The following is a 24,292-nucleotide window of genomic DNA, read 5'->3' as shown; positions in this document are numbered from 1 at the left end:
GAAGTAGTGTAACGTTCGTGTCCAAAATTACATTATGACATCAACATTTCCTTACATCCCCTGACACATGTCACGTTACCTAATTACCTGTAACTTCAAGGCTTCGGACTACAATTTAGAATCCAAATTCGGCACCTACTGGCTTCGAATTTGTACCGATAAAGATTTTGTAGTTTAAATTAATATATTTACCGTGATCAATTAAGAAGATTCTTTTGTCAACCTTTTGCATATCTTACTGTTCATCGTTTTTTTGTCCGGAAGAGAAAAATTTGATTCTCGAACAATATTTAATTTTTTTAAAATTAAAAATTTAAGAATATAAATTAATTTTAGTCCGAGTGAATGATATTTTCTATAATTTAGCGTTATTTTAAAAAATAATTTTAAAAATAACAAATTATATAGTTTTTTAATAAAATAAAATAGAGATAATGTGTGTATTTGGTAAAGCAATTAATACTCTTAAATTTCCAATATCTATATTTATTTCCAAATTAAAAAATAGTATCCAATAAACGAGTGACACGTGGAAAATGGCTAATTCAAATTAAGACTGTTCTTAAACAAGAGCCGCACCGATTCACTCTCCACTTCACTTCAAATTTGAAATTCCCGAAAAAAACCCTCCATTTTCCTATCCTCTTCTCTCCCTTCAAAACCCTATCTGACCCAGCCGCAATCCTTTCAAAATCCTTGAACAATGGCGAAGAAGAAGCCCACGCGATCGGGGAACGAGCCAAAGAAAGTTCCGGATCATCAGGAGGAGAATAGAGATTCGGAGCAACAACTACTCAAATCTGCTGTGGATGAATCTGTGGAGAAGTCTCAGTTGCAGAGCTTGAAATCGTTGAACGAGCGTCTTTTGAAGGAGACACACGAGAAGAGAAAGGAGTTTGGAGCTCTGGTTCAGGCTAAAGAGGGTTTGGAGCTTGACTTGAAGAAGAATGCGGATGAGAAGAAACAGGTAATGTGTGAGTTAAGTGTGGCGTGTGATGGTGTTTCTGGCTTAGAACTAGAGAGAAATGTTGTTCATGTTTATTTACAGACTCAAATGGAGGAAATGGGAGGGGTTATCTGTAGGTTAGTTGAGAGTGAGAGAGTGAAGAATGTTGAGATTGGGAGATTGAAAGGTGAGAACAATGGGCTTGTTTTGAAGGTTGAGGAAGAGAGGGAGAAATGGATGAAGGTTTGTTGTGAGAGGGACGGGATTAAGGCTGATTTTGATGGATTGTTTGAGGAAACAGGGGATTTGAGGAGGAAAATGGTTGAAATGGAGAAGAATGAGAGAAGGGCTTTGGAAGAGATAGAGGATTTGAAGGTGAAATGCAAGAAGTTGTCGGGTGAGAAGATGGAGAGTGAGGTTATGAATGGGAATCTGTTGAAAGAGAAGGAATTGGTTAAGAGGTTATTGGATGAATCCGGTAGGGTTATTGAAGATTTGGAGAGGAAAGTCGACTTGAAAACGAAGGAGAAAGTAGAGGTTGAGAAGGAAAAGAAAGCTTTGGAAATGGAGATTGAGAGGTTAGGGAAGGAAGTGGCTGAGTTGAACGAGAGTTCGTTCGGTCTCAAACAGGAGAAGGAAGAGAATGGTAAGGTAATTTCTGAGCTTGTGAAGAGAATTGAAGAAGCTGTGGAGAAAGAGAGTGGTCTGTTAATGGAGGTTGATGGTTTAGTGAAAGAGTTACAGAGGAAGGAGAAAGATGTAGAGATGTTAACTCAACAGAGAGATTCGGTTAATGTGAATCTGAATCGAGTTGAACAGGAGGCTCTGAGTTTACGACGCACAATTGAGATAATCACTCGTGAGAAAGCTAAAATGGAGGAGGCAAAAGTGGAAGTGGAGAATGTTGTTGTGGACTTGCAAAGAGAATCGAGTAAACTGAAAGAAGCTGTGACTTCTTTGACTGAGTCGAGGAGTGTCGAGAAAGCGAGAAATGAGGAGTTGCTATCTCAAATGGGTTGTCTTCGAAAAGCTCTAAACGGAGTTTCGTTAGAGAGGGATAAGCTTGGTTTGTTGCTCGAGGATAAGGAGAAGAGGATTGAAGAAGCCATGGTTGAGCTTGAGAAAACGAAGACGGCACGGGTGGAGTCGATGAATGTAGCGAAGGAGAGGGAGAGGCGGATCGAGGTCTTGGTTGGGGAAAGGGATCGGATGGAGAAAAGCTTGCTAGAAGCGGAGAGTAGGATCGATGAACTGAAAGGGAAGGTGAAATCAGCTGTTGATGATTCAGAGAAGGCTTTGGCATTGTTGAAGGAGACTTGTTTGAGTGTGTGTGATGGTTATGAGAAGGAGGAAGGGGAATCAAAGGCATTTGTTGAACACTTGGATGCAATCAAAGCATCTTTCATGAACAAGGAGAAGATGGTGGGAGAAATGAAGCAGAGTCTCGAGACCGCCCGAGCGGAGGAACGGAAGAAGAAGAGCTTCTTCACGTTGGTTACTGCTGCAACGACCATCTTGGCTGCTATCTCTGCTGCTTATTTTAGCAAAGGCCGAGGCTGAGACCGAGACCGAGACCGAGGCCGTGGCCGGGGCTGTGGTTTTGTAGGTTAACCATTTGGTGGATCAACGTTGAATTGCTGATTTGGTAGTTTGAATGAGAACTAATATGATGATATAATAGTATAAAGCTTTTAGTATCATTTGAAGTACTCTTTTATGCAATAGGGGAAATGGGAGATGAGCAATATTGAAAATTCAATTTGCTTTTAAGATTTAAGAGTTCTTGAAGATTTGAAAGGCTATATAAACGGACTAAATCAAATTTACAATGTAACGGTAGATTTTTTGTAATAGTTATAGAATTGATTTTCGGAAAAGAAAGGATCCTACTTTTTAAAATTATGGTAGATCCCTTCACCGTCTTTGCTAGGTTCGGTGGCCAAAGCCTAAACGATGATGGTTTCCCTCGAATCACGATGAATACTACAAGGGGACAAGATGCAATAATTTCTTAAACGAAAACTTGTTTATGAGATCGCTAGGAGAAGATGGGATCTAATAGAAAATTCATTCCCACTTTCCAATGACTCCAACTCCCTGTGAAAAACGCTATTTTTCCTACATTTCAAGATAAATTTTAGTTGATAAACGATAATGATGATAATGACGACAATCCCAACTCCTTGTGAAAGACGCCATTTTTCCTACATTTCAAGGTAAATTTTAGTCAATAAACGATAATGACAACAATAATAACAGCAACCGTAATAGAGATGTCTATAGAACGGGGAACACGAAAGAAATAATAAATAAAGTGATATATATATATACACACATACATACATATATACATATAAGCAACGGGACAAGAATTTAATACTCGACCCAAACCTCGTTTAGCCAACCGGAAGAAATTTTTATTGACTACCTCTCCCATTAAATTATATTAATTTCGGAGTGTCATAAAAATTAACATTTGTGAAACAGTCCTTCAAAATAAGTCCATTTTGAATAATTTCTAAAAACAAAAGGACTAGAAAGTAAAATTTCAAAAGTTATCTTCCTCACTATTCCCACACAACCATAATGTGTTTGTGTGTGTATGCAGTAAATTATATGAGTAATAATAATTTACCATTACATGAAGCTAATATAAACTCCAACTGCACAGAGAGAATCTCTTAAGACTCAATAATTTGATACTCAGTTAAAGTCCCTGTGCTACATATGGAACTCGAGACGTCTGCAAGTGAAACTCAACCCGAACCTTAAAAATGGTAATCACAGTTAGCGATATGAGAACGATGGACCGGGAAAGGAGTATCTCGACGAAACTGGCATTATATCGCTCTCCACATTTACGTGATGCACCTGATTGTAATACGGTAGAGCATGAGCAGCATGACGCATGGGCTCAGTATCAGCGACGTAACTTCTTGAATACGTTGGAGCAGCAGCTTCATCTCTCCTTGATGGAACCAGATACGGGACGATCGATGAAAGGCCATATTGATGAGTGTAAATTGGATCATAGGCAGGTCGTTCCGAACCGCTACCAGATATTGCCCGTGATATTTGAGATCTAGAATCAATACTGTAAACTGGATAATCTTTTCCGTTAAAGTGTACGTGATCCGATCGAACCACTTCTCTCTGTGGCTGCTCTAGATGTCTTAGTTGATAGTCCCTATCATGATCTCTGTGGTATGTTTCTAAATAAGGCCGTGGCAAAGGCACAGGATCTAAATTTCTTCTTTCTACCTGAAGACCATAAGTTCGATAGTCCTTTTCGCTTACGTACAATTCGCGAGGAACTTCCTCTCTATGTCTAGGTGCCTCCTCTCGGTGTCGGTCCCGTCCATGAGATGACGATTGATCATTCCTGGCATCACCCTTGGACTTAGAATTCCTAACCCAAGTGTCTTCGACTTTCCTACGAACTTTCCTATCCCTAATTGGCACCTTTGGAAGGAACCCAATAGTAACCGAACTCGAGAGGAGTCCTACTGGACGGAAAAGAGCTGAGAGCTTCCGAACCTGAGATACGAAATCCTACAATGTAATCAAAGGAAAAATACAATAAAACAGTGCTATGAATAAGCCAAGCTAGCAGTAAGAACCTGACACATCCACCTGTTTAACAGAGAGTTCAACTTTGAACTTGTGCTTCTCAAAATAATTCTCTTGGATGGCATTCTTGAAAATGCTCTCAGGTAGTGGAAAACAATCCTTGTAAACATTGAATCGTACCTGAAATTTTAGTTTGGAATTGAAACAATATCATAATCAGATGAAAAGACTATCTTCTGAATAGTTTATATAAGTAATGAAGCTGAAACCTGAGCAGGGAAAGCTCCATTGAAAGCCTTCGGCTCGAGTTTCATGCCACCGGAAGAAGATGCCTTGTAAATCCCATACAGAAGCCTGAGATCAAAATCATAAAGGAATAGGTTTAGCCCGGGTTTGATTGCTAAGACGGTATCCTTTCTGCCAGCAGAAACGCCCATTACGTTGTAGTGAAAACAATCTGGCTTCGTTTTCGCACTGCACATGAAAATCAATCCGCCGAGATTTTCTTCGTTCTTATCTTCTATTCGACTCGTTTGAGCTCTATCCTTTTCTTTCCTTTTGTGATTCTTTAATCTCTTATCTGAAGAGCCAACCTTCTCAATATTGTTCTGTTCCTTGATGCTACTTTTGAACTCGGAATTGTTTCTATCGCTAGCAGATGTCTCTTCACCCTTCTCGATATGCTCCGCTTTTGAGATACTTTCATTAGCATTTTCCTTTTCGTCAGGCTTCACGGTATCTTCTACGTTCTTTTCATTACCTTTCCCATTTTTATTAGTCTTCATTTGGCTGCTCGCTCGAGATTTCTTTACGATTTTTCTTTTCACCTTCAAAGCTTTAGTAATCTTCTTCGTCTTTGACTCTGGTTTGCTGGAATTTTCAGTGGGATTCTGAGCTTCAAGAGTTTCTCCCACTTCTTGGGCAACAGAAACCTCTTTGTCCTTATTGGAATTCTGAGCTTCAAGAGTTTCTCCCACTGCTTGGTCTACAGAAACCTCTTCTTCCTTGTTGGAAATCGGAGCTTCGAGAGTTTCTCCCGCTTCTTGGTCGACAGAAACCTCATCGTCCTTTTTGGAATTCCGAGCTTCAGGAGTTTCTCCCACTTCTTGGGCTACATGAACCTCTTTTTCCTTTTTGTTATCTTCCTGTTCAACCTGTGCCTTTCTGGTCCTCAATGCATTGCTAGCAGGGGATTTCTTTACAATTTTTCGCTTTACCTTCAAAACTTTTACAGTTTTCGTTTTACGCGACCCTTTTGCAATGCATTTTTCATTAGACTTTCCAGCTTCAGACGTGTTACCGACTTCAGTCGCATCTTCTTTCATGTCATCTACTTGTTCTGTAGGAGCTTCTTTTCTCTTACCTTCATGTTCTGTTGATAAATTTTCTACATTTCCCTCGTCCGTCTGTACATCAGAACTACCTACGTCCTTCTCTTCGCATTCAGGCAGAGTTGACTCTGCCTCCATATTTGAATCTTGCTTCATGATCTACTCACATACACATAATGCCAGAGTCAAAACTATTGCAACACGTCGTATTCCTTTTTCAAACTCGTCATACGAAGTAGGAAGGAGATGCAAAAATCGAATGAACAGAGTCTTCAATACAAAATTAAGGGTGCAGTAATGCAGATACAACACCAGTAATGGTGAGTCTTCCATCTTCTCTTAATAATAATAATGTGAATGTCCCGGTTGGCTTTTATCAAAGGAAGGCACATTTTAGATGCTAAAGGAAAATAATCAAACAAAAACAAATGTTCACACATGATCTTAAGGAAAATAGATCAAACAAAAGCAAATAGCCAAGAACAACAAAAAGTAGCGAAGAACAAAACGATATAAAAATAGCAAAAAGAGGACACCAATTACTAGAACCAAGAATAAAGGAAAATCATATGAGGAAAAAAAAAAAAACTAATCAAAATTCTCAAAGAACTGCATTAAGCTCCAAACCTATAACTTAGACCTCTAAATTTCCAGAAGAATTTCACTACTCTTCTACGGAAAAATTCCTCTCCTCCTCATGAAAAACTACAGGTAATTGACCTAACTTACCGAGCGACAGTAGTTTGTTCTAATCCAAATTACGAATATCTAACATAAATCAATGGTATACAATTACAAAACCCTAAAATTCCGAACCAGAAGTTGCGTGCAAAGAAACACGCCAAAAGAAAACATTCACACCAAAATACATTATCGATTTCCCGCATCAAAAACACCAAACATCAGGCAATTTCTACTCCATCTCAGCTCCCTTGCTCTGTCTCGGTAACCAATCAAAGTTGGAACAATAACTAGTCGACTGAAACAAAAGAAGGTAGAGATTACCTGGAAAGCCGACGAAAATGGAGAGCAATTTGAAAGGAAACTATGAACAATATAGAAAGATAGGGCTTTGGCTTTCCTTCGATTGTTCTTATAATTAAAATAAAATCTGTGACAGAGGAGGAAGAGAATTTTTACAGTTATATTTTCCATTTTTTCAATAAATATGAAATTAAATATTGTTTTTGTCTCTCTATTTTAATTTAATTTTAATGTATGTAATTTCAATAAATCTTTAAAATAATTTTTAATTTTTTTTAATAATAATATTCATAAAAAAAACAAAAAACAAAATTTTAAGAGAGACTAAATTGTCCCGAGAAGAATTAACAATAAATTAAAGATATACACAAGTTGGGTTAAAAAAATCTTTTATCTGAAATTGGTCACTCAAGCAACCAAATAGAGTTCACAACCTAACCCTAGATTAGGTAGTCAGTTTGAATCGGGTCGAAAGTTCACAAGCTAACCCTAGATTAGATTGTCAGTTTGGATCGGGTCGAGAGTTCACAACCTAACCCTAGATTAGGTTGTCTTGTCAGTTTTTTTTTTATTATTATTTTGAAAAATAATACTTATCTACGATATATGTTACACTATTACACTAATTATCTACCGTATATGTTACACTAATAGCTAAAATCTTATAAAATTTAAATATTAAACATTATATATCACTAACCTTAGTTACAACTAATATCAGTTACAAATATCAAATATTTTTAATTTTTATAATAATTTTAAAAGTAGGATAGAGTTGAGTTGTAACGCGTTTTTTAGATTGTTCGAGTTGACCCGACCAAAATACTGTCAACCCTCAAACTGACCTAAATTTTTGGACAACCCAAACCCAAATCGAAAAAATCTAACCCAACTCAATCTTACGGTTGGGTTAGGTAGTCCAAATTGGTCGTAGGCAATCCCATGCTTTTGCTTATAGCCCTTCACAACCAACCTTGCTTTATAGCGCCCTACTGCACCTTTTGCATCTCTCTTCGTCTTATACACCCATTTAAGACCGATGGGTTTTGAGCCTTGTGGAAGTGATGTGAGCTCCCACGTTTTATTCTTCTTTATGGGGTGAATCTCCTCCGTAGCTTTTTTCCTCCACTTGGGCTCCTTATCTGCCTCCTCAAAGGTCAAGGGATCAAAACTTGCAAAGAGATAAAAATTGTTGAACTCCTCCTCGTACTCCCAATCAATTGGATAAGTCCTCACGTCATATGAACACCTCTAGTGTATGCTTATACATAATTACACACATGTACACAAACACACATGCATATATACATACATACATACATATATATATATATGCTACCCCCAATCCAAGAGTCATCTCTACGGCCTTTTTTTCTTCTTTCACGAGGATCAAAGGGAAAGGGGTAATCATTGATAGGAATCACCGAGAGAAGAAACTCAAAGGTCTTGAATTGCAACCAATCAACAATGTGAACTGTTGAGCCCTCTCCGTTAGAGGCAGAGAAACCTCCCTTTTTTCTTCTTTCATGAGGATTAAAGGGAAGTCATCTCTACTACCTTTTTTCTTCTTTCACGAGGATTAAAGGGAAAGGGATAATCATTGACGCTTTCATCCTTGGTATCCGTAGGAATCACCGAGAGAAGAAACTCAAAGGTCTTGAATTGCCACCAATCAACCATGTGAACTGTTGAACCCAACATGCATTGAATCTTTTAATTGAATTGCTCGGAGAGGTAAATTGGGGAAGAGGTATACATATACTACACGAACTACGAGGAAGTTACCTTGATATATAACACCTAAGGATGACTAAGTAAAAGCATATGATTAAAATTAGGATAAAGCAATGATGAGTAAGTGTGTCCTTTACATCTTTTTTGAAAAATTGCATCCAATCAATAGTTTCGTCAGAGTCTAAGATTTTACCCATAAAATAGAAAGTCTAATCTTCCTAAATGTTATAATAACTGATTTTGACAAAATTCCCCACCACTTAGTAAAGCCCTCTCAGTGGCAATAAATCATCATGTTCCTTCTATTGCTACAAAACACTTTGGGCTCAATCCCCACATTGCTTATCAACTGCTGATTCCCCGCTGCCATTGCCATCAATCAAAACTCTCTCTCAGACCTGTTTCTTCTTCTCCAGATTCGCCGCTACCACTCGTTGTCGCTTACGCCATGCCGGGATTTTTCCAGGGAACATCCATCTCAACAGTCTTTCCCAAGAGTAACAGCACACGAACATAAGAAGTGCCCATAACAGAAGCTTGTCCCTCAATCCCGCAGGCAATGGAACGAGTTTCAGCCAGTCATTCAGGTCTCGGAACAAATCCGAGGTAATGACGGTGAAGAAACCAACCGCAGCCAAGAGGGCGTATAAGAATGGTTTGTTTTCGGATACACTCTGGTTGAAAGGATGACCCATGTAGTTTACTGCAAAGGTGGCTACCTGAAGCATCATGCTTACCATGTACGAAACAGTGTTAACCAAGTTGGGATGAAAATCTGAGTCTGGCTCGATGCATTCGTCGGGCATGTGCTTTTCGGCTTCGTTAACTGAAGAAATCAAGAAAAAGAGGTGGATTGCAAATTGGCCTAGCAGGGAAAGGAGAACATAAGAGCAGAAGATATGTGGATGTGGCCGTTCAGCTGAAAGTGTTGGAAGGGGGCGTGCATGTGAGATGAAGAGGAAAAAGGCTGCTGTGAATACTCCACTGATTGTCGCTTGAATGTCGCCAAGCTTTACACCATCCAAATACATAACACTCAATACATAGGCTGTAGCAAGGCAGTTGAGACCGAGTATTTTAAACATCTGGAGAGTTGTCACTAGAGTACTTCGACCTTGGCGAATAATGTCGGTAGTCGGGGCAACAGAAGCATGCTTTGCTGTGAATGGCGATGCCATGGATGCATCCCCAAGCTTGACGATAGGGGCAGAGCGCCCATCACCCTCTTCGTTTAACTCATCCATCAGTTTCTTTAGCTTTTGTCTTTGCATCTCTGCTGGCGTCCTTGAACGATTACTCGCTTGCTCAGCAACGGAATCCAGTTTCGAACTAACTTTGCTTTTTGAAGAACCTTCTCCACTTGTAAGTGCTTTTCCTGATGATTCGGATGAAGGCTTAGATTTCTTCGACTTTGCAGACCGTCCCGAGTCATCTTTTGATGCTTCTGAAGGAGAGTTGCCAGTTTTAGGAGGGGGGACTGCGTTTAGAAGAGCAATTCCTACATGAGCCTGATAAACAAGGAAATAACAAGCGTTATATACGGAAAACATTCATCTCAAACATCATGTAAAATGTTCTAGCATAAAATCTATCTGCTAATTCACATTAGGATTGCTAAAAAATATAAGCCAATAAACATCTTAAGACAAGACCTGCTTCAAAGCTCCAACATCATTTGTTCCATCCCCGCACATCAACGTCATTCTTCCAACTGTTTTGAAAGTGGTCAATATGAGTTCTTTCTGCTCTGGAGCAACTCGAGCGAAAACCTGATAGAACAGTTCAAATGTATGGCATCAAGATGGCATCATTGCAAAAATAAACAGTATTCTTGCGAAAGAGAAAGATCGAGAACCTTAACGTATGGAATAACATCGAGCACAGTGGAGGTGCTTTGTAGCATTCCGATGCAGTCACCGCCAATACACAGATCGTATGTCTCCGATAAATTCCCCACCTCTTTCTCACTGAGCAAATATATACGAGGGAAAAGAAATCAAGTAAATGTAAACACTAACATATATAGGGAAAACAATGTAAATCAGCACGGTTGAGAAGCAAGGGGAAAAAAGTACACTCAAAATGAAAACATTAAGGACTAATAAAATTCACCTGTAGGGAACTGTCTGTAACTCATCTGGGGAGAGCCATTCATATTCCTCAGTTCCCTTCTTTGAATTGAGAATTAAAATCTGCTTTGAGGTAATATGAACTTGGCTAGCTACGTGGCATGCTGTTAAAGCTTGGTCGCCAGTAATCATTACCTGATACAACAGAAAAACATGTATTTAACACTTGCCACTTGTTTCAAATAAACAAAGATAAAAATGAGCTGCACTGAAAGAGTTTCAACTAGGAAAAGCTGCAGTTATGAAAAGAAACGGCAAAGAATAAGAAATAGATAGCAAATATGGAAAACAAATTACTAAGCAAATAGCAGAATCCTATGAGACATAACTATGCCTACTAGAATGTCGTGATAAATCAATCGAGTTTGCGTTAACTGATATAAATAGAGTGACAAAGGAGGGAAAGGTTTCAAGAATCAAAGAAAATTATAATGGCCAAGGTTAGCATCCAGATAAATTTTAAAATTTTTAATGATGTGAACTAGCAAATTGGAATTGATTCTATGTACCATTAGTTCAATTGATATGTAATCGTACACTTGGAGCAACCGTGGGTTGACTCAGATTCTATTGATGATATAAGAACAAACGTAATTGAGTATACCGAAGTTTTAAATTTTCAGATTTCAAAGATTCACAATTCTCAATTTCAAAGAATACCAAGTCAGATACTTGCACTTCAGAGTACAGAAACTAAAGAACCTAGTTCGGTTTCACAAAGAAGACTCGTTTCTTACTAAATTGACGATGAAGCTCGTATATCTCACTGACATAGTAAACCAATAAGTATTTTCTATAAGTCATAACAAAGCGGCAATAATTAGGCTTGGATAAACTGTACCAAGTCATGGGATGATCCTTTAAGCTCAGATAAGACTGTAGCCGAATCCGCTCTAATTGGACAATTGAACACCTGAAATGTAATTTATAAACATTAAACAGTAGAAAATAGGGACGAAAGAACAGAAAAAATAGCTCTCACTGCAAGCTGAATATTTAGTGAGAGTAAAAATTGGGAGAATCAATTAAGCAGGAATAAGTAAGAGTGGCGTTCAGAATGATTAACGAGACTATGATCGAATATTAAAAAAGAAATAAGAGAGATCAAGTCCCTGATTACCGCAAAACCAGCAAATATAAGGTCACTCTCCACCAAGTCCCTATCCAGGCCTCTAGCTTCACTAACCTACAATATTGGAAAGAAAAAATAGAAACCAAGGTAAATAAAGCATTCATATGATGAAACTATAGATTTATGTAATTACATTTAAATTACATAATATTGATGACAACAATGAAGAACAGAATGACAACGATGCAAGGAACATGGACACAAACATGACAAAATAAAGAAAATAAGGCATACCCTTTTCTAAGAAATTAGGTCACGTACATGTTCAATAAAATATGTTTTAATGTACTTTTCCACCTATAAATACTTCAATAAATTAAAGAATCCGACTTCCATCTTCATCTACTCGATTTTAAGCAAATTAAATATTGTTAAATAAAGTGTTCGTGGACAAAATATTATTTAACAAAATAATAAGATTAGTTTCCTTAAAAATATACATCTTTACAAAGAAAACAAACACAAAAAACAAAAAAAACTTGCATCTGAACGATGCAGAATTACTTTTACACAGATTTATCAAAAGAAATATATTTTGCATCCTTCTATGCATTACATCTTAGTTCCTTGCGTAAATAATTTTAGACTTGATTACAAAAAAAAACCTTTTTTCTTTTTCGAATATATCTTTTGAAAAGAAAAAAAAAAGGTTCCATTCATTTTTATGTTACGTGTGTTACCCCATGTGTCCCTCTTCATGTTCTAATATGGCTTATCGTGTCCAAGATTTTAAAGATATTTAAATATAGAGGTGGTAGGGATAGGACAAAGATCTTACCATCATGTCTGGAAGTGATTTGTAAGCAAGAGCAAGAACACGGGAACCTTGTCGTGTATATTTCTTGTACGTCTCAACATAAAATGAAGGTATATCAGTGAGCCTCTCTTGTATTGTTTCAGGAGCACCCTGAAATGAAGAAACCAAGTTTATTTAAACCGGGGGGTTAAATCAATTATTTGCACGACAAATAAACAAACTAGTCATAATAATGACACCCGAATCTAAATACTTATATGTATGCCCGATGTGAGCTAGATGTGTCCCTAGCATATCCTAACATGTCTGAAATTAAATAACAATAGTATATCAATGACGTTCGTTTCATCACTGTGTTCACCAAATTACATCCTTGAAGAAAATATATGGGCAGATCTTGCAAATTACGTGTAGAACACCAACACTCCATAAATAGTGTTCATACTTCAATGTAAGTGAAGAAAACTAGGAAACGAAGAATTCATATGATGTTCCACCAAAATTTATTTCACGCTAAAAAATTTGCTACTCCCCCCTCCCGTTCATCGTAGCCAATAATTGAACTTCTGCAAGTGACATTCTATAAAATTTATGGCTCAAGAGAAATAGGAGAGTTTTAATGGGTTTTAGAAGTCCGGGAAGGAGGTTTGGGGAGCAAACCTTTTCTTTCTCTCTCTATCTAAGAGATTAATAATTAATCTTTTATATTTCATTCTAACCAATTAGAACAGTTTTCTTGTAATTTTGCCCATTTTAAAATCCCTAAATTTCATCTATACAATGAAATATACAAAAAGGGAGGAGACCCTCCAAGAATAATGGGGTTACAAAAAATTCAAAATGATCTATCTGGCTTACACCAAGTAGTAGATGTATACAAAATTAGAGAATATGGATCAGTGAGGTTTCTCTCAATCTCCGAAGGATTCTACTGTTCCTTTCAAGCCACACGTTCCTTAAGAAGCTCCTAATCAAGTTGAGCCACCGGATGCTTGTCTTCATGAATGGGTGATGCAAAAGCAGGAAGTGAAGGTTGCTAGGTATACTGGTGGGGTGTAGTTTTATTTTGTCTTTGGATTGCTTTTTGCTTGGGTCATTCTTTTTCAAAACCCCTTTATTTATATTTTCATTAATTTTTATGAAAGTTAGTTTCTTATTAAAAAAAAAAAAAAAAAAAAAAATCTAGCCTCTCATTTAAAAGAAAGTTACAACATTTGGGCTGAGTTTTTTTTAATTCCCCGTTGTATACCATTCCATATTATCTATGAAAGCATGGTTTTTCATCCCAAAAGGTGGGAAAATCTTGCTTGTGAAACAAGGTAAATAAAAAATAAACAAGTCTAAGACATATGATGAACGAGAAGAAAAGACAAGCAGACCTTCACAAATGCAAAAAATTCCTCTTGAAGGCGCACAACAACTGCCATTCTCTTCAAATGTGAAGCAAAGTGGTGCCTCTGAACAATCTGAACAGCGTGGCCACTTCCCCTGAAATTATTTGAAAACAAGTTTTATAATTGAAACAAAGAAAAATGCATAGTAGATGCAGCGTTAGAGGAAGAAAGCTCAACTGGAAATTGAACACTAAGCATAACTAATGACTATATTAATTAACTAAATGTTTCACCCAAAGAGAAACGAAAAGAGCAGAAGCTGATGCACAAGACTCAAAGCAGGAGCAGAAAATTTTTCTTGATAATCAAAAATATAGTTTGAAGAATAAAGAGGAGAAGATAGGTTGCTCATGTAAAATTGAACATGTACTCAACGCGAATGGATGACTGTTCTGAAAAATCAAGGCACGGGCATAAGGCAAGAGATGAGGTGATCACACATCAAGTATGGTAAAGAACCTTATTGAGTGGTGCATAAAGATGCTTACCCCTTCTCTCTCATAACTAAGGGTAAACACACCTATAGATTTGAAGATAGAACATTGTTTCACAAAATTTTAGAAGACTCTTGGGTTGATGAGAAATATGTCGTCTTTCTTTCCAAAAAGATCTGGAACATTGATTTTGGGGGCTGAATCCTAGACTTAACTACCAACTACCTTTTCTAATACACTTATTGTTTCCTATTAAAAAGGGGGGAAAATCTCCTTGACATGACTAAAACTATACAAGACACAAAACCACTCATCGGACTCTCATCGGACTCTCTTTCCATCACTATCATGACAATGAACTAGCAGGCCTTGCCACCAAATTGATGAATGGAAAGATGGTGGAAGGGAACGATGCATAGGACATATATGCATATCCAAGGAAAAGATCATGACGATGCAAACATAACCATAAAGATATTGGTCTATTTCTAGAACACCCTTTAGCTTCTTCTGGTCCATGGTTCCTCTCTGACAAATTTGGAGTTCAATGAAGTCTCTCTCAGAATTTTAAAGATTTTAAGTACCAAGGCTACCACATCCAAGAACGTTGCTTGCTTTATACGAAGCAAATTGGTCCCAAGAGACACCACATGTGGACTTCTAGACATAACTTTATAACCCAATCTTCACTCCGAGGACACCCCAAGAAGAATCTTCTGTATCAGCACTTTTTTTATTAGAACATCAAACCATGGCCAAACGAGTAACTAGTTAAATGGTGAGAAAACACAAATTTAACATTATAACTTCGATCATATACATTGGAGATCAGATTTAAGACTTAATGAATCTTTCTGCAGTACATGTACAAGGCATACATAAATTCATATTTTGTGGGTCCTTGGTGGGGGAGCTTACTTTCTTGGAATGGCTTTCTCATCAGATTTGTAAGTCCAGTCAACTCCCTTCAGCGCAGCCTTTTCAAGAGGATCCCCCACCTACAGAAAAGTGAGAACTAATAAAGTCATGTTCACAGATGTAAATTATATATGCACATTGAACGAATTCAAAAAAAAGAAACATATTCTTGTCACCTCAGCAAATATATGAAAACCCTTCGTCTAAGTGTGCATATGAAAAAAGGACTACATACAGGTAGGACTATCCAATCCCCCGATTGGAAACTACAATTATGTGCAATGAATATAATTTATATATTCACAGAAATCATACAAATTCAATTTGCAAGAATTTTGATTAATGATATATAGTGTGCACCATCTGTATGCCACAAATTGTTTGGTTACAATTTGATGTTCCGTTAGTTACTGTGTAAGGGTGGATTAACTTAGTTCATCAGTTCTAGTAGTTCACTCGATAACCATCCAGGGTAATACAAGGGTCTCAAATGCTGTAGTGATTTGCCTAAAATATTTTCCTAAAAATTTTTCAGGCAACCTAGTGAGATTAATTTAGGTTGCTTCAGATGGCTTTGGAGGTGTTCATAGGTTGGAACAGGTGGGACTAAGGGGCTTTTTGGACCAAATATAATTTTTTTTTTTTTTTTTTTTTTTTTTTTAAAAAAAAAGGATTACTTGAAAGTTTTAATTAAATAGTTAATTTCCTTGCAAAATTATTTTATTACAATAAAGTTGACTTCTCCATTTTTAAAATGAAAATTTATTAAATATAATATTCTTGAAAATCTATTAAATGCAATTAGAAACGCAAAAATATTTGTNTTTTTTTTTTTTTTTTTTTTTTTTTTTTTACAAAAAACGGATAAGGCAGCCACTTGTTCAAATTGCAGATTTGTCCAAATCAAACAATGAGTCCTAGTTAGATGACTCAACCATGTTGAGTTGGGTTATTTAGATCATCCGTTCAAAGTTTTGTTAAAATGTAAAAAACAAATACTAATCAAAAGAAAGACTTTCTCCGTTACGAAGGGCCAAGAACAAGAGGCCACTCGAAAATAAAGGGGATGCATTTGGTCAGCGGTAGCAGGAACAGTTTCAACATTGGTGTTTCAAAAGTCTATCCAATACGTGCTGGCAAAAGACACGGTTCAGATGTCTTAGGCATTATGTATCATGAGACAAACGTCAAATCAACTACATTAATGACAACCTTTTCTAGCAGAGTTTCCCACCCTATTGAAAAGTGAAGATCACCAAATACAGTGTTCCAATGTGCGATATTTTGTAAGGTCCATATCACGCAAACTTCTCTTTTAATAGATAGAAATATCAAGAATGAAGCTAGCTTACCAACTTGTTGTCCACAAACACCAATGCATGGCAAGAAGCCAGAATTTCAACTGTGCGCAAAGGCACACTAGTCATGTCAGTTTCCAAATCCTCCTTATCATTCAATCCAACTACACCTTGAAACTCCTACAAATGCCAAGAAAGTGAAGAATAATAAATATCTTGAATAATATACACAATCGACAACTATTTTCATATTTTGAGTTTGATATGAGCAAACCATGTCATCTGATGTCAACGTTCCAGTTTTATCAAAACAACAAATATCAACCTGCACAAGAAGGAACAATACAAAAATACATTACAAATACCATCATGGAGAGATACTAATATGGTATCACAACAAAAACAGGATAAGAAGGAAGTTAAGCAACACATACTTATGTATAAAGCTCTATAAAGGTAATGCATCAAAGCCAAAACCAAAGTCAACCGACATCAGGACTACATAAAAATAATATAAGAAAACAATGAAAATTTCAAGCAGCAACAATTGTTGGTGACAGGACGTACAAATAAAGATAACCACAAACAAGTCGAAGACAAACAACCATTCAAAGGCAGTGCTAAACACCAAGGAGAATCATTAATTATAAACAAAAGAGAAGCCTTAAACCGCCTCAAAATCCAAGTCCTTGAATGGACACCGATCCAGAAATGTTTAAAGTATTAATAGATAGGCAGCGATAGAATTTTAGCAACTTAGTTATCTACGATTATGGGGCTGACATATCCTTACTCACAAATAAGATTTCTAGCTAGCTTGAACATAGCTACAAATATCCAAAGAAACTACTTCCCTTCTTTTCAATATCCAGGAGTGTCTGAGCCAGGTTACACAATATCGACAATTCTCACAAGACAACTATTTAAGCCTACTACATTTGGTTGTCACAAGGTAACTCTTAGAATATTAAATCCTAGGCAAGTGATCACCTAGCATCAACTCAGTTCCTCTAAGCCCTTTATTATTTACACGGCCCTTAATGACCACATGGCCAACCTTCATCAGTTAATATTACTCTCTCCTTATATCGACCTAGCTTGCACCAAGAACTCAAAAGTGTGCAACCATCTTATCTCTAGACTACCAAGCTACACAAAATCTGCCGTCCCTCTTCTTCCAACAGTTAGCATTAGCTGGTGCCACTACTCATCCATGCTCAATGCCATTGACCAGCTTCTTTGGAAATGTACAATCAATATTGTTTAAAACAAAAGTTGGGGGAAACATAAATTTTCAACCACATGAATAGAAACCATATAAAAATTGGAGATCATACACTTCAATGCCTCTTCTTGGTGTATGGCTTCCACCCTCTTTTTATGTTTATCATATTAACCACCCAATTTTATAGCTTTCATTAATTTTTTATTTCTAATCAAAATAGGATATTTCCAAATAAAATCTTTATAATTTTGTAATGCCGTGACAGCTGATAGAAAGTTGTCTAGCCAGTTAATGCATCAAGGGATGGACATTCGAAACATTGATGAGAATATCATGTATACGATCTGTAAAACCAAATATCAATTTCACATTGTATAATGAAGTAACGAGTTTTACTTGTACGTAACTGCAAAAACAGAGGTGAAAATTCACCAGACAGGCAAAGACAAACTACCTTTCCAGCAAATGGTATTCTGAAAGGCTCTGTACAAAATATTCCACAACGTGCCAGAGCAATTAATGATGTATTAACGGCTATTGACAGTTCCATCGGTAGTTCAGGAGGAATAACAGAAGTGATTATAAGTGAGCAACTAAGGAAAAGTTTGTACTTGCTTCTCGTGGGATCTTCCAACCCCTGCATCAAAGTAACATTTTTCACCCTATATCATTGAGATCTACAACTTAAGCAAAGAAAAGTACGTCACCTTACCTTTACAAGAACGTAACCAGCAGCTATAACCGCAAATACAACCAAGAACAAAATAAATAAGCCACTTTCCCAACTGTTAGCTGTAACCTACAATTGGAGAAAAATGTATACACATATACAATCGTATCTTGAACAAGAAGCATGGTATAAATGTCATTACAATTGCAAACCAAAGAGTGTCAAATTAGTTACCCTCTCTGTAGAAAACAAAATTGTCCGCATTAGTTTCCCTTGACTTGTTTCAAATCCAGTTCTCAAAACAACTGCTAGGCAGCCACCATCAGGGGTCCTAAGGGGAAAGGTCTGTTTCCACCCAACAAATAATAAAACTGAGAATATTCACGAGATCAAAGCTAATGCCAGAAGTTTTTCTTCAACAAAACTACCTTATCTGGCGTATGCTGCAATATTTTGGTTCCACCAAATAACATGTGACTCTTGTCTCTCTTAGCCGATAACTTCTCCTCAATTCCTCTCCCAGATACTGAAACCTGAGTGGTAAAACACAAATCTGTAAGCATTCTTGAATTGAAACTTAATGGAATTATGCCTCAAATACAACCTAGGGACCACAATTTAAAAGCTACAAACCAGCGTTTGACAGCAACCAAAAATTAATAACAGCAGTAATCAAAACCTAATGACTGCGGTAAAAATTAACCTTATAAAAAAAATAACAGCCAAGTTATTAAACCAATTACAGCAGAAAAACTTAAGACTAAAAATATGATCCACAGCAACAAGTTTGAAGGGGAAAAATAGGTAAGACACTGCATCATAGAGAAGGGGAATTTAGTTAATGTGGTCATGGAACATACATACAAAATCTTTCAAAATCCTTCTCAACCCTAATAAAGTACCCACTCCAGCAATTATTTCAATAACTCATTTGATCACGTTAATTGTATTAATAAAACTATTATATATATATATATATATATTATGGTTTAAGTAATGAAAAAGAACGCCTTGCTGAAATGCTTTCTAGTAATTTTATGTTATAACTTCGCGAAAACTTTTCAAAATTATTCAGTACATGAAATTAATTTTTGCTGGAATGCTTACTTGTAATTTTAGGTGAAAACACACAAATAGAGAAAAATAAAAAGAGAAACACCTTCCATTGTGGTGTAGACTCCCCAGTAAGAATGGCTTCATTAACAATAGCACTTCCAGCCAATATAAGCATATCAGCAGGTACAGATTTATCTTCACCACTCTGACCAGAATTACGCCCAATGGAGACAACATCGCCAGGCAAAAGCTCAGTTCCAGGTAGCTTCACCCACCTAAGTTACACTGTCACGTTTACATGTCAAAGAACCAGAGTGGCTAAAAAGTAGGAAGCATAGTCCTAGTAGAAGTGACATACTTTCCACACCGATGCACCATTAAGGTCTGAGTATCCACTCTGACACGTCTTAACTCACTTAAGGTCTTTAACCGACTTTTTGCCATTGTTGATTCAAACATGAAAAGCATAAAAAGTGTAAACAGGCTGTAATACCAATACTCATCCAAACACCATAGTCCCACACAAAAAACCTGTGGAAAGGCAAAAAAGGTACGACCGTGTGAGAAAATAATAAAGCCTCCCAAATTAAATCAGAGTGGAGGTTGAGGGGAAAAAGAAAGAGAAGGGCGAGAATTAAAATAAACACAAAAATCTCATATATAAAATAGAGTCAACCTGAAAAACAAAAAATGGTTCCATACACTGCTCTTTCATTAACTTCTGGAACGTCGGTTGTGGATACTCAAATCTGTAAAGCCAAAAACATTTCAAAAAGAGACGGAGCATTAGGCAAATTATTAAACTTACCAATTCAGTAACAAGGATCAGGTTCCACAAATCCAATTCTTCACATCCTATTGTAAACAAGACTTCAATTATTATTAGAAGTTAACTGCAGTTGGTTTATTGCATTTTTGTGGATTTGAAATTCTTAAAATTTTATATTTCAGGATATAAGTACAAAAAGAAAGAAAGGGGAAAAACAGAGCAAAACAGCCGGCTACAAAACTACTACAAATTCAGTAGTTTAGGAGTTTTTTGGAGTACTGTACAGCGGGCAACTTCCTCGTGGTGTAAAACCACAATAAACTCTTTTATGACTATAGTCATTATGAATGATTGGAATGCTCTACTTTTGTAATCAGAAGTCCAATGAAATCCAGCGACTACTCAGGGTTTTCTCTGTCTAGCATATTCCTTCTAAATGATAGCAAACATTATCTGGAGAACTCAAATCACTCAATCAAATAAGTGGGATGGTGTACGTTACATGTAGCAATGTATTGTGGAACATTATCTTTATTGCCCCATGTGACACCATTCAAGCACACAGCAGTCAATTATCAAATGCCCACGCTCAACAGATGCACAAAGTAATAATAATAAAAACGAATTGCAAAAGAAAACCCACATATTGCGTCCCCATTTATCAACGGCGGCTACAACTTTAGGCTCGGAGCCATAGCCAGTACTCTTTAGATAATAACCAAAAGTTTCTTTTGTTGGGTAAGGAAGCTTGCAGAAAGTCTCCTTTTCCTTTGAATAAATGAATCTTTGTTTTCTGAAATCAAAGTAGATCTCCTCAATATCCATTGCAGATTCAGAACCAGCCAGCTGCGAAGCAGAGAGTATAATGTGACTGATGATAAACAGAACACATACCAGAATGTTGAAAAAACAATACCAGAATCAAATGCAGGGAACTGTACACCAAATTAATAGTTTCCCCTTTTAATGAAAGAATATGCAATCCAATAAAATTGCAACGATACCAAAGAGATTAACATAACCTTTTTGCAAGGATAACATGCACAAATAAAGAAATAATTTCAATATACAATGGAAATAAAAAAGAAAGAAATTCCAAAACAAAAGAATCAAAAAGAAAAGCTAACAAACAACAAGGATTATCCATGGGACAAATATCTTGAACTAAACCTATTCCATCCAAAATTCATAATTCTTAAATTTCCGTGCTCATGCAGAACTCATTCTACTGTCAGCAGAACCAAACCACACGGATGAATATAATAATAGAAATTATTTACAACAGCTAGAAACTATACTTGTACTATGAAGAGAAAAATAGTCGCCACAAAAAACAACAAGAACACAATCTGATTTACACTTGCTAGTTAAATAAAAAAATAATTTGTATTCTTATTTGTTCTAGTTATTTAGCTAGGTTAGTAGTAGGTTATGATCAGGATTTACCATAATTAGTTTGATTTCAAGTTTCTAATTATAATAACTGAATCATTCATCTAATACAAACACTGGTCTGCTTGGTGATAGACAATTGTAATTGACGTTCAACTATAAAAAAAATAAAATAATAATAAAAAAAAAGAGAGAAAAAAGAAAAGAAAAGTTTGCTCATTTTTGCTAGCACGACAACAATAAAAAGTTTGCTCAAAGAGATCACAGAAGTCCTTATAGCTCTCCTTATCAACACCTTAGAAAAGAAATCATTGAACCCTAGTCAATAATCAAGCTGATAAATGTACTCATGTAACCAAATCCACAGTTATGTACACCACACTCTGTCAGCATCAGCAGAAATACTTGCAATGTCTATTTAAATTAAAAATCAAGATCTTGATAGTTGATATGTATACTAAAATCACTTACAAGCTTACGAAAATGAAGCGAAACAATTTCTTTTGAGCCCGAAAATTTTGCTGGAACTATCTTGCATGTATCAGCATGATAAATATTATTAACCTGCATGTCAAAAGAAGCATCGTACAAAGACATAAGATATTTAGAAACTATATGGCTTTCATCTAGCACAGACCTCATTGCAATGAAATTTTTAAGTCATATTCACAACTAAAATATTAGGTGAAGTACGGTTTAAATTTTTAAAAAATCCAAATAATCAAAAATAGTATGAGAAAAGACATCACAATGAACTTCAAAAATAAAAAAGTTATAAGTGAATGCAGTAAAAAACACGTCAACCATGGAGGTAATGGGTTTTTTTTCCTCTCATTGATGAGAACCGATTAAAGATTATATTAATACCATTGATGAGAACCAATTGAAGATTATATTAATACTACAAACATAACGTGGAAACCCCCTCACAAAGAAAACTATCATAAAAAGGCTTTCCGATTTCTTAGAGTCATGGAAAGACTATAAGACAAGGTTCCTCTCCTTCCATATTAACCAAAGGAAAGTGCTTCGCACATCCAAAGGACCTTAGCCTTACCATCAAAATGCATCGCCAACAGAATTTGCATCAGCCGATCATCAACCCTCTCCGGTAAACATAAAGAAAGGACAAACTCATTCACAATAGTTGAATACATATGGAGAGGGGGAGGGGGAAAGGAAAGAGTGAAGCAAAAACGACATCCTCAGGATTCCACTCACCAACAGACTTTTCCACAAACTAACACAAATTAACTGGTATAACAATAGTGGTTAGTAAAGATGATATTACGGCAGATTGGAAGGGCAAATATCCAAAGAGGTTAAATTCTTGATCTGGACGCTCAACCATGAAAGTGATAACATAGCATAGAGAATGATAGACTATTAACCATGTGTAGACATGGCTTTAAATCCAAGTTGTATGCTATCTGTGTGAAGAATATGAAGGATCAAGCTCAAAGGATTTTCTTTGTCCATTAAGCAATAAGATTCGGACTCTTTCTTGCAGCGTTTCAAATCTTCAGATTGATATCTCTCAGTTACTAACAAGACATAAGCAAATATAGAGTGTGAAGATTCCGTGCACTGATTGAAAACGCAATCAACTGGGGTCTATGGATAGAAATATAACAAAGAATCCTCAATGGAAAAAGTACTCGATAAGGGATCAGGGATTTTGACTTCCAACCAAGCAACAGTTCGTGAATTTGATTGACTTTAAAATCCAATCAGACAAAATGGGTATTTTGCAAACTCCTACTGAGAGTCTCACTATCGAATATACAGCCTCAAATCCAGCAGAAAGATAGAGCAATAGAAAGAGTGATATGTTAGAGCTAAGCTGCACATACAGTTAGACATACTGCAGAAAACCATATGATAAGCCAACGTCTCAAATGTAATGGCAATTCATAAGAATCATCAAATGCAAGTACGAAATTTATAGAAAAAGAATAATGATTGTAGAAGAACACCTTGCTGTACTGGACAAAACATTTGAAATCAACCGACCAACCAGTGAAAAGCAAGACCAGAACATGAAGAGCCACAAGTCCACCCAAAACAATGAGAGCATCCCCAAAGTCAATACTAGGAACAACAACAGCAAGCCAGGCCACATAAAGAATGGCGAATGGCCACAGATCCAACCGCCATGTCCAGTGTTTCTTCCTCAACAAGTCAACTCTCTCGACCACCTTCCCGCCCACATGGAATCTCAACATCTTTCTTAGCTCTGTTACCTCAATCGGAAGATTGGCAAACGTAGACCATCTGAAAATCGAGGAATTAGTGCAAATCGATCACGTGGAAGCATGAAACAGAGAAGAAAGTGAAACGAAGAATTGAACTGAAATGGAAAAAGGAATGAATCGGCGGGTACCAGAGAGATCGCCCGCGAAGAAGTGATTGAATCTGCAGAACGCGGCTGTTCCAAGATGGAGAGGTTGCTTTGGTTAGGAACTTAGGATTCCTTACGGACCCGTTTTAACCCACCCGTTTTCGTTAAACGGGCTTGCTCTTTTTTTATTTATTTATTTATTTATTTATTTA

The 24,292-nt window shown here is 36.6% G+C and overlaps 3 protein-coding genes across 5 annotated transcripts; 1 reads left to right on the top strand and 2 right to left on the bottom strand.

The window, feature by feature from the left end:
- The first annotated feature begins 588 nt into the window (after window positions 1-588).
- Window positions 589-2,716, top strand: LOC111444320 (polyamine-modulated factor 1-binding protein 1). The gene has a single exon (XM_023082376.1). The coding sequence runs from the start codon at window positions 704-706 to the stop codon at window positions 2,504-2,506; it is 1,803 nt and encodes a 600-aa protein (XP_022938144.1). The 5' UTR covers window positions 589-703; the 3' UTR covers window positions 2,507-2,716.
- Window positions 2,717-3,436: 720 nt separating this feature from the next.
- LOC111444319 lies at window positions 3,437-6,959 on the bottom strand. The gene is made up of 4 exons (XM_023082375.1): window positions 6,853-6,959; window positions 4,786-6,006; window positions 4,580-4,696; window positions 3,437-4,483 (listed from the first exon to the last, which is right to left on the bottom strand). The coding sequence occupies exons 2-4, from the start codon at window positions 6,001-6,003 to the stop codon at window positions 3,734-3,736; spliced, it is 2,085 nt and encodes a 694-aa protein (XP_022938143.1). The 5' UTR covers window positions 6,004-6,006; window positions 6,853-6,959; the 3' UTR covers window positions 3,437-3,733.
- A 1,678-nt stretch (window positions 6,960-8,637) lies between these two features.
- On the bottom strand, window positions 8,638-24,226 carry LOC111444317 (probable manganese-transporting ATPase PDR2). Of its 3 annotated transcripts, none has more exons than XR_002710682.1 (22): window positions 23,716-23,964; window positions 22,211-22,303; window positions 20,991-21,193; window positions 20,255-20,327; window positions 19,937-20,109; window positions 19,682-19,853; window positions 18,951-19,055; window positions 18,757-18,867; window positions 18,565-18,651; window positions 18,307-18,489; window positions 16,902-16,952; window positions 16,682-16,807; window positions 15,330-15,409; window positions 13,963-14,071; window positions 12,605-12,733; window positions 11,815-11,880; window positions 11,536-11,607; window positions 10,678-10,829; window positions 10,421-10,532; window positions 10,218-10,334; window positions 8,846-10,073; window positions 8,638-8,769 (listed from the first exon to the last, which is right to left on the bottom strand). XR_002710682.1 is itself a non-coding variant. In XM_023082373.1 (22 exons), the coding sequence occupies exons 2-22, from the start codon at window positions 23,962-23,964 to the stop codon at window positions 8,958-8,960; spliced, it is 3,579 nt and encodes a 1,192-aa protein (XP_022938141.1). In that variant the 5' UTR covers window positions 23,965-24,013; window positions 24,123-24,226; the 3' UTR covers window positions 8,638-8,957. The 3 variants fall into 3 exon arrangements, 2 of the variants coding, with proteins under 2 accessions (XP_022938141.1, XP_022938142.1); XM_023082373.1 differs by adding an exon at window positions 24,123-24,226 and having other exon boundaries at window positions 8,638-10,073; window positions 23,716-24,013; XM_023082374.1 differs by adding an exon at window positions 24,111-24,178 and having other exon boundaries at window positions 8,638-10,073; window positions 23,716-24,025.
- Window positions 24,227-24,292: the final 66 nt, after the last annotated feature.

The sequence above is a fragment of the Cucurbita moschata genome, unplaced genomic scaffold (assembly GCF_002738365.1).
Source record: "Cucurbita moschata cultivar Rifu unplaced genomic scaffold, Cmos_1.0 Cmo_Scf00006, whole genome shotgun sequence".
Taxonomy (NCBI): domain Eukaryota; kingdom Viridiplantae; phylum Streptophyta; class Magnoliopsida; order Cucurbitales; family Cucurbitaceae; genus Cucurbita; species Cucurbita moschata.
This window is presented reverse-complemented; position numbering and strand designations above follow the sequence as displayed.

What these genes read in the sequence shown, in the direction of transcription:
- LOC111444317 (XM_023082373.1), bottom strand. Translation starts at nt 23,964, where the DNA reads ATGTTGAGATTCCATGTGGGCGGGAAGGTGGTCGAGAGAGTTGACTTG. An exon ending in GTTTTGTCCAGTACAGCAAG is followed by an intron (nt 22,304 to 23,715) that starts GTGTTCTTCTAC and finishes TTTGACATGCAG; the next exon opens with GTTAATAATATTTATCATGC. An exon ending in AAGGATCATCCCATGACTTG is followed by an intron (nt 10,830 to 11,535) that starts GTACAGTTTATC and finishes CTGTTGTATCAG; the next exon opens with GTAATGATTACTGGCGACCA.
- LOC111444319 (XM_023082375.1), bottom strand. Translation starts at nt 6,003, where the DNA reads ATGAAGCAAGATTCAAATATGGAGGCAGAGTCAACTCTGCCTGAATGC. An exon ending in ATGGAGCTTTCCCTGCTCAG is followed by an intron (nt 4,697 to 4,785) that starts GTTTCAGCTTCA and finishes CTAAAATTTCAG; the next exon opens with GTACGATTCAATGTTTACAA. An exon ending in TTGAACTCTCTGTTAAACAG is followed by an intron (nt 4,484 to 4,579) that starts GTGGATGTGTCA and finishes TTCGTATCTCAG; the next exon opens with GTTCGGAAGCTCTCAGCTCT.
- LOC111444320 (XM_023082376.1), top strand. Translation starts at nt 704, where the DNA reads ATGGCGAAGAAGAAGCCCACGCGATCGGGGAACGAGCCAAAGAAAGTT.